General features: G+C 33.8%; 2 protein-coding genes across 2 annotated transcripts; one reads left to right on the forward strand and one right to left on the reverse strand.

Annotated features, from left to right (window-relative positions):
• Positions 1-5,038: 5,038 nt before the first annotated feature.
• Positions 5,039-7,170, reverse strand: LOC106775638 (P34 probable thiol protease). Its single transcript, XM_014662779.2, has 5 exons — positions 6,659-7,170; positions 6,237-6,469; positions 6,020-6,157; positions 5,407-5,925; positions 5,039-5,315 (listed from the first exon to the last, which is right to left on the reverse strand). Exons 1-5 carry the CDS (start codon positions 7,131-7,133, stop codon positions 5,178-5,180), a joined length of 1,503 nt encoding a protein of 500 aa, XP_014518265.1. The 5' UTR covers positions 7,134-7,170; the 3' UTR covers positions 5,039-5,177.
• A 4,248-nt stretch (positions 7,171-11,418) lies between these two features.
• LOC106775636 (splicing factor 3B subunit 1) lies at positions 11,419-15,644 on the forward strand. The gene is made up of 2 exons (XM_014662777.2): positions 11,419-12,328; positions 12,414-15,644. The coding sequence occupies exons 1-2, from the start codon at positions 11,581-11,583 to the stop codon at positions 15,440-15,442; spliced, it is 3,777 nt and encodes a 1,258-aa protein (XP_014518263.1). The 5' UTR covers positions 11,419-11,580; the 3' UTR covers positions 15,443-15,644.
• The last annotated feature ends 246 nt before the right edge of the window (positions 15,645-15,890 follow it).

Genomic DNA, 15,890 nt, shown 5'->3' on the forward strand with positions numbered 1-15,890 from the left:
GAGTTGCAGTTGCTGGGTATAATATCATAAGGTAACAAACACGTTGACTTGTAGTAACGTAAAGTCGATGGAATTCCAGAATGGGGTGAAATTAAATCCCTCAGCATTGACTAAAGTAGAGGCGTTTATTAAAAAGAAGAAGAAAAAGAGTGGTGAGAGAGCTTAGATCACGGGACACAGATTGGGTTGGGAACATGAATATGTTAGAAAAAGGGTTCTTGCGTCCCACGAAGATGGGGTCATTTTAGGGTTTCTGTCTGCCATTCTTGACTCACCACGTGCCTTACGCCTCTCTTTCTTCTTTAATCCAACTACTTTCCCCTTTTTAATCAGTCAAGAAAACGATTCACTCATCCATGTGCACCACACATGCCAAACATTTCAAATTCTACAATGCACACATTCTGGAATTTAAATCCAATTATGTCCCTAATTACCGCTTAATCATCTACTTGTTCTTCATTTCCTTCAATTCCGCTATTTCAAATACTTTCACTGCAAAATAATAAAATATGGTTTAAATTTCAGTTGAAGTAAGTGTTCGCATTTATATTGATTGTCCATAGATTACTTCTCATGAACAGAATTTCCTAAGAAAATAAAGTTGAATTTTGTCAAATATATTAATGACAACTTTAATTCTGTTAAGTATATTTATGACACTATTTAAACTTGTCAAATTCGGCGAGTTGCAAAATACATTAACTACAATATCTAACCATTCATTTTTTGTTGGTTGTCTTTCATTAATAAGTTGACAATTAGTACACTCGTAACTTAAGGCTAAGACTTTTAATAAGATGCGAAATTTTGAGTTTAATTTTTCGTTGTTCTAAACTTATGTAGCAAGATGCCGATAATGCCCTGACAATCACAGACTAATTTAGCAATCATAGAAAGAATTATCCATTTAGAAGAAATAAGGAATTAAGCTCCCTCAAATCAATTCAACGTTAGCTGAAAAATATTAAAAATAATTTCATATATTTTATTAATAATTTTATTTTGCTTTATTATACAATGGTAAGCCAACCACGACGACGGTGAGATGTAAAAGGGGCAGATGAAAAAGGTAGCACAAAAGGAGTTTTCTGTACTCTTACGTGATAGAGCAAATACCTAGTCTTCTTTAAAAATCAAAATAAAGCCCATGCAGCATCAATGGTAATCCCATAAATCATATAATATAGTATAAATTATTTTTTTGGGTTAATTTGATTATTATTTTTGTTTCAGGTTTTGAACTAAATTAATTAGAATTTATTTATTCACTATACTTTTTTAAAAAATAAATTAATTTAAGATCTTCTTTTCATTTTAAGATTTGTTTGTGTAAATCACTTGTTAGGTATAATTTAAGTAAACTTTGTGTGTGTTACACCTTTCATGATCAAGATTAAGATTTTCTTTTACTTATATTCCTTTATTTTTTTTCCAATCTCCCTACTTTCATATAATTGAAATTGAAAATAAATTAACATTTTTAATATTCAATTTGTATTATAATTAAAATTTATAATAAATATATATTTTTAATATGAAAATTATTTTTGAATTTATGATGAATAATTTATATCGTGATCTCATGTTTTTTTAATGTTTAAAAATTTTAAAATTTAATTTAGGCATAAGTGTTAAAAGGACAAGTTTAAAGAAATAACTAGTAAAAAAAATAAGCATTCGGATAAAATAAAAACGATAATTGCATGAGATGATTGAATTTTTGCTAAATCAAATTAAGTTTAAAATTGAAATTAAGATATGTAATTGAAAGGATTAACTATTAAAAATGAAAGTAAATTTTCAATATATAATTTAATATATGTGATTCAAAGTGGATGACTCTTAAAACTACTATTGTTTGAACAAAAATATTTTGTAGAAAATGCTATGAATCACAAATAGTTATTAAAACATATTTTCACCAAAGGCTGGAAAGTTAAATTTATAACATTCAGATAGAATTGTTATCATATATATTAAGAAAAATAATAAGGAGGCATATATAATTAAGGAGGAAAGTTTTTTAAAGCCTAAACATATTAAAAAATAAATAACAGTCAGTAAAAAATAAAAATATTTTTTAGTTTATATTAATATGAAATTAAAATTTATAAAACACATACAATAAATAGATATATAAACTTGAAAATAATTAAAACAATTTTCCAGCCAAATGGCTCCATGAGCACCTCCATAAAATAAGTTAACTCTTTCCAACTAAAAAAAAAAAAATGGAAGCGTGTAAAAGTAAAATCACATTCTAGCGGAAGAAAAAAAACACGCGTTAGGCCATTGAACTTTGAAGAAATTTCCTTCCGTCTGTCTGAAAGTGTTTCTAGCATTATAAAGAAACCTATGAATGAACGTTGAATATAAAAATAGGGAAATCTAAATATTTTATACACTATTTGAGCATAAATTTAGGAAATCTTGCTCTTTAGTCAAAAAGATAAAGTGTGTGGTTTTCTCCGTATTTAATATGTGCACGTCTAATGTTGACAAGCTTGGTGGAATCCTTTGCTAATTGTCTTTCTTTGCAACAATTAACAAATACAAATTTATGTCTATATGATCGGATAAGAATACTTGAGAAGATGATTGGTCGTATAGAAATCCAGATAGACACGATCAGAAATAGAAGAAATATTCTTAAATGATAAACATTTCTAAACATCATTTTAAATCAAGATGACTAATAAATGTTACTTAGTAAATAATGATCATAATTAAACTTTGATCAAGATTTCGCTAATTATATATTCATTTAAATAACTATAAATATAGGTCTTTCAAAAAAAGGTAAGTAATTATATTTATTACAAATTTAAGATTTTATTATAATTCCAATCAAACTAATTACTTACCTAAAATATCATAGTGTCTTTCCCATGTACTTCAAACAATTTTGATTCACAAATAAAGGTATTGATTAATAATATTTAGAATTATCTAAGCGGACCTGTAATAAATTGTAAAGGTACTCCTATAAAAATATTCGATCGAATAAGGAAGATTGAAATATTGGAAAGGCAACAGTTAACATGAAAAATTGGTGCAATCTGTGGAGACTAACACAGAATGCATTGTACAATAGGGTGGGTCGAGTTTCTATTATTGATTGAGAAGCAACTGTCTGGGGAAGAATAAAAGAAAAATTGTGAAAAAACTATGAGAAAAAAAAAAGTATTTGACACCACCTTTTCTAAATAACATTCACTACTACAAAACTATTTTTCTAATAAAATATTATATTATAATAAAATATTAATGCATAGGGATATAGAGGCATGGAAAAAAGAAGATACAGATCAGTGCCCGTATAGTATGTATCCTTACTATTTACTTTTTATATGTAAAAAAAAGAAAAAGAAAACTAAAAGAGAACACAAGGCTTGGTGAGAAAACCAAATGGGCTAGCATTGGCCCATAATTCCAATAAGCAATATAACTTTTGTTTTTCTTTAATTTAAAACGTTTAGTTTTAATAACATAAAAACAAATTTATTTTTAAAAGAGCTTTTAATTCACATAAAAACAAATTTATTTATCTAATTAGAAAAAAAAATCTTAATTATAGCAAACAAACTTAAATAAAATAAAAGAAAATATAGCATTTTAAATTAGAGTTAAATATAATTTTCATATGAAACTATTATAAAAAAATTGTGTTTTATTTCTAAACTAAATTATAAAATATTAGTATTGTAATTTACAAAAGTCAATGTAAAGCATTATTCTTAATAAACAACATGTAAAGTGTATTTTACGTGATAAACAGAGTTTTACACTGAATTAAAATATAATCTCTACGTGTTATTTGTTGAAAATGATGTTTACTAATTTCTCATGATAATTTGGGACAAAAATCATATTTTGCTCTTTAAATTAATATTGCTATAGACAAAGTATTTAAAAATATTAATTTAAACTATTCATATTTATGTGTAAATTAAAGATAAGAATGATAAAATTGAGTGTTCATTATTATTTGTGTTTTCAAGAGTCTATTCTTTTTCGTTTTTAAAACTTTTTAGTTTTTTTTTTTTAAAATTATTGTCACCTTAAATTCAAAATTTTGTTACACTATTTCATGAGTTCTATAATATAACGTACGAGAGCACGATACTTTTAGTACGACGTTATCAAAGTTCTCATATCAATTATCTATAGTTACTTTTATTTTATTTTATTGGGGAGAAATGGTGAAAATGATTGCCTATCTTATGAATCAACTCCCTTCTTGAGTGCTAAACCTTGAGACTTATCTATACAAATATAAAATTCTTATTGTTGATTCCTTATCTTTCAAATCTTGAAACACGAATCTTCAGTTGTATTGATTATGTCCAAATTCCTAAGAATTAGCTAAATAAACATCGTCTATGTATAAAACAATGTATCTTTTGTTCGCTACTTCTATATCTTCTCTTCATCGAGAAAATTATAACGAAAATGATATGTGAAAGGAAAAAGAGAAAGAAATTGAATAAATTGAATAAATTTTTTTATCAAAGAACTGAAAGAGGTTATGAGAATGTTAAAAAAATTAAGGTCATTTTTTGGCATCTCCTGAAAATGTGTCAACTGCACTTATTATTCATAGCCTATGTCCTTGAAGTTGTCCATACCAATGTCACCAATCGTGGATTCAACAACAAATCACCTTTTATAGCTAATCTCAATTTCTATTTTGGGACAACTATCGTGAAACACACATTCACATAGCATAAAGATCAAATTAGAAAATTTTCAACGATTAATTTTTTTTTTCTAGTAATCATATGCACTTACCGTTAATTAATAGTTTATCCAATGATGCATTGACTTATCTAAAGTTAAAAAAATGGCATGTATGAATAATTGGAGACCCTACAATAAAATGCCATTTGAGAACTTTTCTTTGTTACCCAAAAGAAAAAGATAGTTGGATGTAGATAAAAACTCAAGTAACTTATGATAATACTTATACATAGAACAAATGAAAGCATTTGAAGCATGTTTTATTGTTGATTTGAGATGAACGACACGTGGGAACTTAATATACGTGCTTCAAATATAATATTTTATTAAGAAAAGTAATTATATAATAGACATACCTAATGATTGGCGGTGTTAACATATTATTTTTCTTGAGCAAATCCAAACATAAAAAGAGAAGAGGGAAAGAAGTAAATTCAAAGCACTGCAGCGAAAACATTCCTCATCACAAGGGGTTGAAATGTGTTTTCTGTTTGTTCTAATTTAGTCCATGGTAACTTGTGACTTCCGGATTTCATCTTCTTTGCAGGAACTCCAATCGAATCTTTGTGGTGCTACATAACACAAATTTACGAGTATATTCAGAAAACATTCAGAATGCTACCAAATGAAAGAGGGCTAGAACATAGATATGATTTCTCATACCTTAAGACAGAGTCTGTGTTCAGTAACACAGATGGGGAAATCACTAGGACAGCAATACTCGGTTCCACGGCAACACACACCATTCTCATATTCACAGCAACCATAAACGAGGCAGAAATGATAAAACCTATGAAGGCAACAACATGTCTCATGAGCTGAACAATATGAGAAATCTCCACATCTAATCGGTGGAGCTGGTGGTGGTGGTGGTGGAGGTGGAGGTGGCGGCGGAGGTGGTAGTGGTTGCGGTGGCGGTGGTGAAGTCGGTGATGGAGGACTACTTGGGGATGGAGCAGTAGGCTCTTTGGTAGGGTAAGAAGCCATGTAATTGATTGCACACACTCCGTATTTTAAGTGAGTATTCCTTTTAATATAAATGTACCCTTCCATTCCCCATGAGGTTCCCCATGAATTCTTTACAATCCAGTAATCTTCATCATCCTCTGAGCCATAACCAACAATTAGAACTGCATGATTAATATCATCTGGATCACTTGAGCAATGTCCATCATAGATACCCTGTTCAAGAAAAGTGAAAATGACTAGTTTACGAATGCAAATTCCATTTTCTGGATTTTTCTTCTACAATAGTGAAAGGTCAAATAACACTTACGCCAGTGTATAGCTGAAAATCCCATGAAGAACCATCTATAGCAACACTGATAGGTTGCTTCACTGTAGCACACAACAGGGAATTATCTGATTGTCCCACATCGGAGTAGCCATCAATGCTAACAACCTTTGTTTTCTCCTGAACAAGAAAAAAAAAATTGTAAATTAGATATTGAGAATAGTATGAGAAGGAAAATGCAGGGTTTGGGAAAGAAGACCTTGGTGACATTGCATCTACCCTCTACACCAGTGTATGGATATTCAGTTTCTGAGTCGATTCCACCATTGTGCATGACCCATTCAAAAGCATAGTCCATGTAGCCTCCATAACATCCATCATTAGTACTATCACAGTCCACAAGTTCCTGTTCTGAAAGGCTAACAAGGTCCCCTGTCGCAATTGCATTTATTCCTTCCATGGCTCCAGTAGAAGAGAATGCCCAACAACTACCTAAAAATACAGTGAGAAATACTTTTACTATGTGCAAAAACGATGAGCAAAAAAAGAAGGGTTTTTACAGCAGTGAGTTTTGACAGCAGCAGGATTTTTACATAAGTCACAACCATGATAGAACAATAAGATACTCATCAATGTTTCGAAATAAATGTATAGGTGTGTATAGACTGTATAGAAGCTTACCACAGTGTCCTTGGTCCTTGACACCAGTCACAACACCCTTCTTCCTCCAATCCAAAGTGTAAGGTGCATCTTCGCATGAGTCATCCTTATTAGGCAAGTCGTGTCTTTTGCCTAATGGCTTCTTTACCTTTGAATTAAACTTATGCTTGAACTCTTCATTGCTCATGTCAGCAAACCTGTTCAATCCTAGACTGTGCCCGTAAGGATAATTTCGCTTTGCGTTCTTCTCTACGATGTATTTCAAGTTCCTCTTGAAATTCTCCAACCTTAACTTTGCTTCTTCAGGGTGTTCGTAAGACTTTCGGTGCTCCTCCTTCCATCGTTGAAACAGCTCCACCACCCCTTCCTCTGAAGGAAACTTGTCAAGGTCGATGGCCAATATGGAGTACTCACTTGGGAGACCATAGCACAGAAATGCCCATGAACCCCAGAGAAGGAAGAGAAAAACCAGTTGAGTTTTCAGTTGGTAGACCATTTTCTTCCTTGTTTACTTGATGATTTGATCCACCATCATCTTTGTATTCCATATTTATACAACATTACCAATCTGCCAGTCAGCATCTTGGTCCTTTGGACTTTTACTTCTTTGGCTTAGATAGAAAATCAGAAAGGTAAAAGAAAAGAAAAGAAGATCAAATAGCACTGTAAAGTAAAGGGGTGATTTGGTAGTAATGTATGAATGAATTCCAGTGTCAACTTCACGTTTGTAATTGGTAATGAGTGTGAAATATTTGTTTTAGTAGTTGGATTTTTTTTCTACCTAAAAAACTAGTGAAAATTTTGGGATTGTACTAAGAAAAAAGGGTTGGGTAATCTAACATTCAAACGTGTACGTGTTCTGACTAGGCTATTAGACTGGTTGCTGAGGCATGGCACAAGCACATGGCATGGACGAGAGAGTGAAGCCGAGTGGACAGTGACTAACTTGCTTATAGTACTACTTCCCATACCCATGCCTTTTGTTCATATTAATTTACTAACAAATTTAGTGCATTTTGTATTTAGCTTAAATGCAACTCAAGAACTTTTTTCAAAAGTAAAATTAATATTTTTTTTATAAAGAAACGTTGCTTCTTTTTTTAAAAAAAAAAATGAGTAAGATTTATTGAAACTGAAATATAAACACGTGCTGAAAGATTTGTTTTTTTTTCTTTTTTTTTTTAGTGTCAAAGTGATTATTGAAACTACTTTAGTATTGATTTTAGAAAAATATATTTTGACACGTTTAAATCTCTTCAATTCATTTGAGAACACTTTTTTTACTTTTTATTCTTCTTTTCTTTTTTAAAATTATAAATTTTTATTTATATTTTTTATGATCATTTATTTTTAGAGTAGATGTTAAATGGATGTAAATGTATATCATCTTATCATTATTCTTGATTTTGATATTTTATAATGGAAACTTTTAGACGATGAAAAAAATTTAAAATATTAAATAATGCAAAAGTTTATATAAATATCTTGTAAAGGTATAATGTAAGGGTTTATAAATTTGTGTTTTAAAATTAATGGTGTATTTAGAATGAGAAAAGTCGATTATTTTAATAATAAAATTTTAAAGTATAAATAGAGTTTTTATAAATGAGTTTTATGATACTATATATCATACTATTTCTCAAAAAAAAAATCCCTTTCTCTAGAGTTATTCTTTCTCTCTAGATTTTTTAATAATTCCTTCGTTTGTTTGAAGATCGAAGACAGTTAAAGTAATATTTGAGGTAAGATCTTCAATTTTGTCTAATTAATTTTTACAGTGGAGTAAGTTGGTTTTTGCTCCTTTTCTTTAGTTTGTGCGTTTTTTTTTTTCATGTATATTGTTACAGTAGTGGTCATAATGACATGTCATGATCGTGTTTGTGTTGGTTCATAGGACAGATAAGACTTCTTGTGCATCTAAAGGTGTTTCGAGGGTTCTATAGTTGTTTGATTATTTGTTGGGTAAGAGAAGTTAATTAATTATGTTAATTTTAACTAATAGACAGCTTATAATTACTGGTTGTAGGCTTGTATGATAATTCGTTTGTAAAATTGAGTTGTTTTTTCAATTATAACCGGCTGAATTGAGGTTAAATTTTGAATCATCTTTAGTGATCGTAGGTTGAAATGTTGATATGTTGTATGGTTGAGATTGCATTTGAGGTAAATTAAGTCATTGAATTATGTATTATCTGATGGTTGGTTGATTTGACATATGTGGTTAAAGTTAAACTGATTTTGAAGGACTAGAATGACATAAATCTGCATAATTCTGTTTATGCAGACTTTTTAGGAGAGCATATACTTGTTGAGGGAAGTTAAAATCAAAGAGCTACTGACTTTGTAGTCGCTAGACGAGACCAAATTCAAAGAGTTCATTAATTTGACAGTCATTGGATGAGAATATATTCGTTGGTTGACTTTTGAAAGAATTTAAATTTGTAAGTTCCATTGGTATTCTCGTTGAGCGAGTTATTTAGTCGTTGGGCAAGTGTGTTGTTAGACACTACTCACTGAGTGAGCAAATCTGGTGGCTGAGCAAGTTTGTCAAACATTATTCGTTGAGCGAGCATATTTGGTGATTGAATGAAAATATCATGATTTTAACTAAATTTGCGTATATCTCTTATGATGTGTGTGATTATGTGAATGTTAAAACAATTGTTGGTTCATAATATGATATGTGAATGCTTAGTACTAATCAAAGGAGGATTGATGGTGGTTAAAATAATGTGTGTATTGATATATGAATTTTATATTTGGTGTTATTTTGAAGTGCTAACATCCAATCTCAAGTAGAGAATGGTGAGATATGTGATGAGAGGAGTAGGAACTCTTAGTCTAAGGGCTTTTACCTTGGTCAAGGACATTAACGGACTGATATTGTATGTGATAGAGTGAAATTCATTGACAATGACTTTGTAAAGTAATAAAAGTCACCACAAGTGCATAATTCGCTAGAATCTGATATCAATACATATATCCGGATGGTCAAGTCTAGAATAAATGATTGCATGTTTTAAAATTTGTTGATATGAAGTCTATGTATGTTAATATATTTGTTACTATTTATTCTTGTTTGCAATTATATATTACCTTTATAGTATGAGTAGATTAATATTTTCCAGCAGATTTTGTGTGAAAGGAGAGTGGTTCTGAAATATAGACATAGAATGTTTGTTTCTGAATACGTTATATTTTTAAAAACCTTGTTATATTTTTTAAGTCACTGTAATAATACTTTTAGTCATATAATATTTTTAATTTGTTGAAAAAACTATAATAACATTATCTATATATTTATTTGAGTAATCCATTTTTTTTTCATATTAAACGTATGATGCTTTCTATAATAGTTTAATATTATTAAAAATAAAATATTATATATATAATATACGTTTAACTATACGTCATTTTAAATATATATATATATATATATATATATATATATATATATATATATATATATATATATATAATAATGAAATATAATAGAAAAAGAACACGCACTGGAATTGCTTAAAAAGGAATTATTACTTTAATATTTAACATTTAATGACCATTGCAAAAAGAATGTATGTAAAAAAATCAGTACTTCATGTATTATAAGAAAAAAAGCAAAACATTGCAATAAGAATGTACGTATGACCAGGCTGTAAAACAAGGTTCAAATGGAAACCTAATTTTCCTGCAACTTAAAGTTTTCTATTATGATAGATATGATATGGTAGTTGAGAATGTATATTGCATTAAAGGAATTCCTAGCCAATACTCTCCAAAGGTGGTACAACAATACTATATCAAGAAGGCTACTGTCTAGAGATGGTAATGGGTCGGATAAAGATAGTGTCTACCTGCAATTCGATCTGTCAGATAATTTTTATTTTTTATCCGACTTGTTATTTGTCGGATATCAGTTTAAAAGATATCTGTGAGTATTTTAAAATCCACAGATACAGATAAATATCCGCCAAAAAAATTTTAAAATAAAATTTAAATAAAATTACAATATATATATATAATATAAATTAAATTAAATTAAATATAAATTAAGTTTAATCTTAATTAAATTTAATCTAATAAAATATAATTTAATTTAATTTTTATTAAATTTAATTAAAAATATATATAAATTAATTTTTTTATTATTTTTTCGGATAATGATAATCACAGGTCGAGTAGTATACTACCCATATTCGACCCGTTTAAAAACAAATATTATAGTACATTCTGCCACTACCATTACCCATTTATCTCTAGATAAAAATTACTCGCGACGAATTTTACCCGTGAATACCCGTGCTCATGGATGTTTTTGTCATCTCTACTCTTATTTTTCAATTTTGGACTAAAGTTGGGCTTCATTTTCTTCATGCACTTCTCATTTATATTCTTGCAGCTCGCATTTTAAATTTTTTGACACCTTTCAAAATGTTATACAAGTTATATTAAAACACTTTGGTAATTACATTCCGGATAATAATGTAAAAGATTATACATTTTATTATAGCATTGAATATCTTTCATATTAACTATTTTGACATATTGGAAAATTAAAATTTTCAAAAGAATCACCATTATTACAATTTCTGATAAAACATGTCAAAATTAAAAATATTCTGGACTGGTATATTTGCCATGTCAAAAATGTTAAGGGCAAAATTGGAACTTTGAAAAATAGAGTGCAGGAAGGAAAAGGCCCTGGTAGATATAACTGAATTGGGCCGGTCTTGGCCCAACAGGCTATGTCGGTTCCACTTATGTTGTATCTGAATGTGTTTCTTCAACCTTCACTCACTAATCAACCTGCATAGGGTTTCTTTCACCCTCAATTCCTATCCATTTCGCGAATCTAAATCTATCCATCTTTAACCCTATCTTCTCTCGCTCTTCATCTCCCTTCTCTGTTTAGGGTTAGGGTTTTAGGAGTTCCAATCATAATCATGGCTTCCGTGGACCCCGAGATCGCGAAAACGCAGGAAGAACGCAAGCGAATGGAACAGCAACTGGCGTCGCTCAACTCTGTCACCTTCGATACCGATCTCTACGGCGGAAGTGATAAGGACTCTTACCTTACTTCTATCCCCGCCAACGAGGATGACGAGAATCTGGACGCCATGGACAACGAGGTTGCGCGCAAGCTCGCTTCCTACACCGCCCCTAAGTCTCTCCTTAAGGACATGCCCTCCGCCCCCGAATCTGACGCCGACATCGGGTTCCGAAAGCCTCAGCGAATTATCGACCGTGAAGACGATTACCGCCGCCGTCGCCTCAACCAGATCATCTCCCCTGAGCGCCACGATCCCTTTGCCGCCGGAGAGAAGACCCCCGACCCCTCGGTGAGGACCTACGGTGATATCATGCGCGAGGAGGCCCTCAAGAGGGAGAAGGAAGAAACTCTGAAGGCCATCTCCAAGAAAAAGAAGGAAGAGGAAGAGGCTGCAAAGGCTGCCCCGCCGCAGCAACAGCAGAAGAGGAGGAACCGGTGGGACCAGTCTCAGGATGGTGCTGGTGCTGCCCCTGTGAAGAAAGCCAAAACTTCTGATTGGGATATGCCGGACACAACCCCGGGGCGGTGGGATGCTACCCCGACGCCAGGAAGGGTTTCTGATGCGACCCCTGGGAGGAGGAACCGATGGGATGAGACTCCTACCCCTGGTAGAGTTGCGGATTCTGATGCAACACCTGCAGGTTGGTTTACAACCCTCTTAAGTCCTCTTTTATTAGGTGTTAAATTTTTTACTCATAATTTTTTTCTGGTTTCGTCCCTTTGCAGGCGGTGTTACACCTGGTGCTACACCTGCTGGTATGACTTGGGATGCTACTCCTAAGCTTTCTGGGATGGCTACCCCAACTCCTAAGAGGCAAAGATCAAGATGGGATGAAACCCCTGCTACTATGGGAAGCGCTACTCCATTGCCTGGTGCTACTCCTGCTGTTGCTTATACTCCTGGTGTTACCCCCGTTGGTGGTATTGAACTTGCTACTCCAACTCCTGGGGCTTTACAAGGTTCCATCACACCGGAGCAGTACAATTTGTTGAGGTGGGAGAGGGATATTGAGGAGAGGAATCGTCCCTTGACGGATGAGGAGCTTGATGCTATGTTTCCCCAAGAGGGGTATAAGATTTTGGAGCCCCCTGCTTCGTATGTGCCCATTAGGACGCCTGCTAGGAAGCTTCTTGCCACTCCTACTCCGTTGGGGACCCCTCTCTATCAAATTCCTGAAGAGAATCGTGGGCAACAGTTTGATGTTCCAAAGGAGGTGCCTGGTGGATTGCCCTTTATGAAGCCTGAGGATTATCAGTACTTTGGGGCACTGTTGAATGAAGAGAACGAGGAGGAGTTGTCCCCAGATGAGCAGAAGGAAAGGAAGATTATGAAGCTTCTGCTTAAAGTAAAGAATGGGACACCACCGCAGAGGAAGACAGCATTAAGGCAGCTTACTGATAAGGCTCGTGAGTTTGGTGCCGGACCTTTGTTTAACCGGATCCTGCCGTTGCTGATGCAGCCTACACTTGAGGATCAGGAGAGACATCTTTTGGTTAAGGTGATAGACAGGGTTTTGTATAAATTAGATGAATTGGTTCGGCCTTTTGTGCATAAGATTCTTGTTGTTATTGAACCCTTGTTGATTGATGAGGACTACTATGCCCGTGTTGAGGGGAGAGAAATAATATCTAATCTCAGTAAAGCTGCTGGGCTGGCTACAATGATTGCTGCCATGCGGCCTGATATAGATAACATTGATGAATATGTTAGGAACACTACTGCTAGGGCTTTTAGTGTTGTTGCATCTGCTCTGGGTATACCTGCACTGTTGCCATTCTTGAAGGCAGTTTGTCAGAGTAAGAAATCATGGCAAGCTAGGCACACAGGGATTAAAATTGTGCAGCAGATTGCCATTTTAATTGGTTGCGCTGTGTTGCCACATCTTAGATCTCTTGTGGAAATTATTGAACATGGTCTGAATGATGAGAATCAGAAGGTGAGAACAATCACTGCATTGTCTCTTGCCGCCCTTGCTGAGGCAGCGGCTCCTTATGGTATTGAAAGTTTTGACTCTGTCTTGAAACCGCTGTGGAAAGGTATTAGGCAACACCGTGGGAAGGTGTTGGCTGCGTTTCTGAAGGCAATTGGATTTATTATTCCATTGATGGAAGCTCTGTATGCCAGTTACTATACTAAGGAAGTCATGCTCATTCTGATTCGTGAATTCCAGTCACCCGATGAAGAAATGAAGAAAATTGTTTTGAAAGTGGTGAAGCAATGTGTGAGTACTGAGGGTGTGGAAGCTGAATATATTAGAAATGATATCCTCCCTGAATTTTTCAGGAATTTCTGGGTTAGGAGGATGGCTTTGGATAGAAGAAACTATAAGCAACTGGTGGAGACTACTGTAGAGATAGCAAACAAGGTCGGCGTTGCCGATATTGTTGGTAGAATTGTTGAGGATCTTAAAGATGAGAGTGAACCATATAGGCGAATGGTGATGGAAACTATTGAGAAGGTGGTTACTAACTTAGGGGCTTCAGATATCGATGCACGGCTGGAAGAGCTTCTGATTGATGGTATTCTTTATGCCTTCCAAGAGCAGACCAGTGATGATGCCAATGTGATGCTCAATGGGTTTGGTGCAGTTGTAAACTCACTTGGGCAGAGAGTGAAATCATATCTTCCACAGATTTGTGGTACCATCAAGTGGAGATTGAACAACAAGAGTGCAAAGGTGAGGCAGCAAGCAGCAGATCTCATTTCAAGGATTGCTGTTGTCATGAAGCAGTGCCACGAGGAAAATTTGATGGGTCATCTTGGTGTTGTCTTATATGAGTATTTGGGAGAAGAGTATCCCGAGGTTTTGGGATCAATTCTGGGAGCTCTCAAGTCTATTGTCAATGTTATCGGTATGACAAAGATGACTCCACCTATTAAGGATTTACTTCCAAGGTTGACCCCGATTTTGAAGAATAGACATGAGAAAGTCCAGGAGAATTGTATTGACCTTGTGGGAAGAATTGCTGATCGTGGTGCTGAGTTTGTACCTGCAAGAGAATGGATGAGAATTTGTTTTGAGCTGCTTGAGATGCTTAAAGCACACAAGAAGGGAATCCGTAGAGCTACAGTGAACACTTTTGGTTATATAGCAAAGGCCATTGGTCCACAAGATGTCCTAGCAACTCTGTTAAATAACCTCAAGGTTCAGGAGAGGCAGAACCGTGTCTGCACGACTGTAGCTATTGCAATTGTTGCAGAAACATGTTCACCCTTCACAGTTTTACCGGCTTTGATGAATGAGTATCGTGTCCCAGAACTTAATGTGCAAAACGGTGTGCTGAAGTCCCTGTCTTTCCTATTTGAGTACATTGGTGAAATGGGAAAAGACTACATCTATGCTGTTACTCCGTTGCTTGAGGATGCTCTTATGGACAGGGATTTGGTTCACAGGCAGACTGCTGCATCTGCTGTGAAGCACATGGCATTGGGAGTGGCTGGTTTGGGTTGTGAGGATGCACTGGTGCATTTGCTGAATTATGTGTGGCCAAACATTTTTGAAACATCTCCGCATGTGATTAATGCTGTGATGGAAGCAATTGAAGGAATGAGAGTAGCCTTGGGAGCGGCCGTAGTTCTGAATTATTGTCTGCAAGGGCTGTTCCATCCTGCCCGGAAAGTTAGGGAGGTATATTGGAAGATTTACAACTCTTTATATATTGGAGCTCAAGATGCTCTTGTAGCATCATACCCTGCCTTGGAGGATGAGCACAACAATGTATACTGTAGGCCAGAGTTGATGATGTTCATCTAGTTGGATTTTGATTGTTTAGTTCAATAATTTCTATCCCCAATGTATTTGGTAGGTTTCCATACTTCCTCGAAGCCATGTAAAGCGTTGTTGTCCGGACATTATTTTGTTTGAGATATTGCGTCTCACCAGATGATCTGTTATAGTAGCTAACTGAGGTGAAATGAAAGCCTTTGATATGTAGTCATTACTTTCTATTTTCAAATAGGGTTTATTGGTTAGATATGGTTTCTTCGGTTTCGATGGTTAGCTTTTTGTCAGTCTTAGATAATGAATCCATGTCTGCATTCTGCTAAAATTATGGTGAGTTGGATGGGTCAATTTAAAGGCTGTCGAATTACCTATCGTGTTAGGCATGTATTTGCGTAATACTCAATATTTTGCATTCAAATCCAAGATTGGTCTGTGATGAGGTATATAAACCATTGAATGGGCCTCTGTTGTTGTAACT

The sequence above is a fragment of the Vigna radiata genome, chromosome 10 (genome assembly GCF_000741045.1).
Source record: "Vigna radiata var. radiata cultivar VC1973A chromosome 10, Vradiata_ver6, whole genome shotgun sequence".
Lineage (NCBI taxonomy): Eukaryota > Viridiplantae > Streptophyta > Magnoliopsida > Fabales > Fabaceae > Vigna > Vigna radiata.

Coding starts and splice junctions, on each gene's coding strand:
- LOC106775638 (XM_014662779.2), bottom strand. CDS start 7,133: ATGGTCTACCAACTGAAAACTCAACTGGTTTTTCTCTTCCTTCTCTGG. Junction 6,470..6,658: donor CAAGGACCAAGGACACTGTG/GTAAGCTTCTAT, acceptor CTGTATTTTTAG/GTAGTTGTTGGGCATTCTCT. Junction 5,926..6,019: donor ATTTTCAGCTATACACTGGC/GTAAGTGTTATT, acceptor TTTCTTGAACAG/GGTATCTATGATGGACATTG.
- LOC106775636 (XM_014662777.2), top strand. CDS start 11,581: ATGGCTTCCGTGGACCCCGAGATCGCGAAAACGCAGGAAGAACGCAAG. Junction 12,329..12,413: donor TTCTGATGCAACACCTGCAG/GTTGGTTTACAA, acceptor GTCCCTTTGCAG/GCGGTGTTACACCTGGTGCT.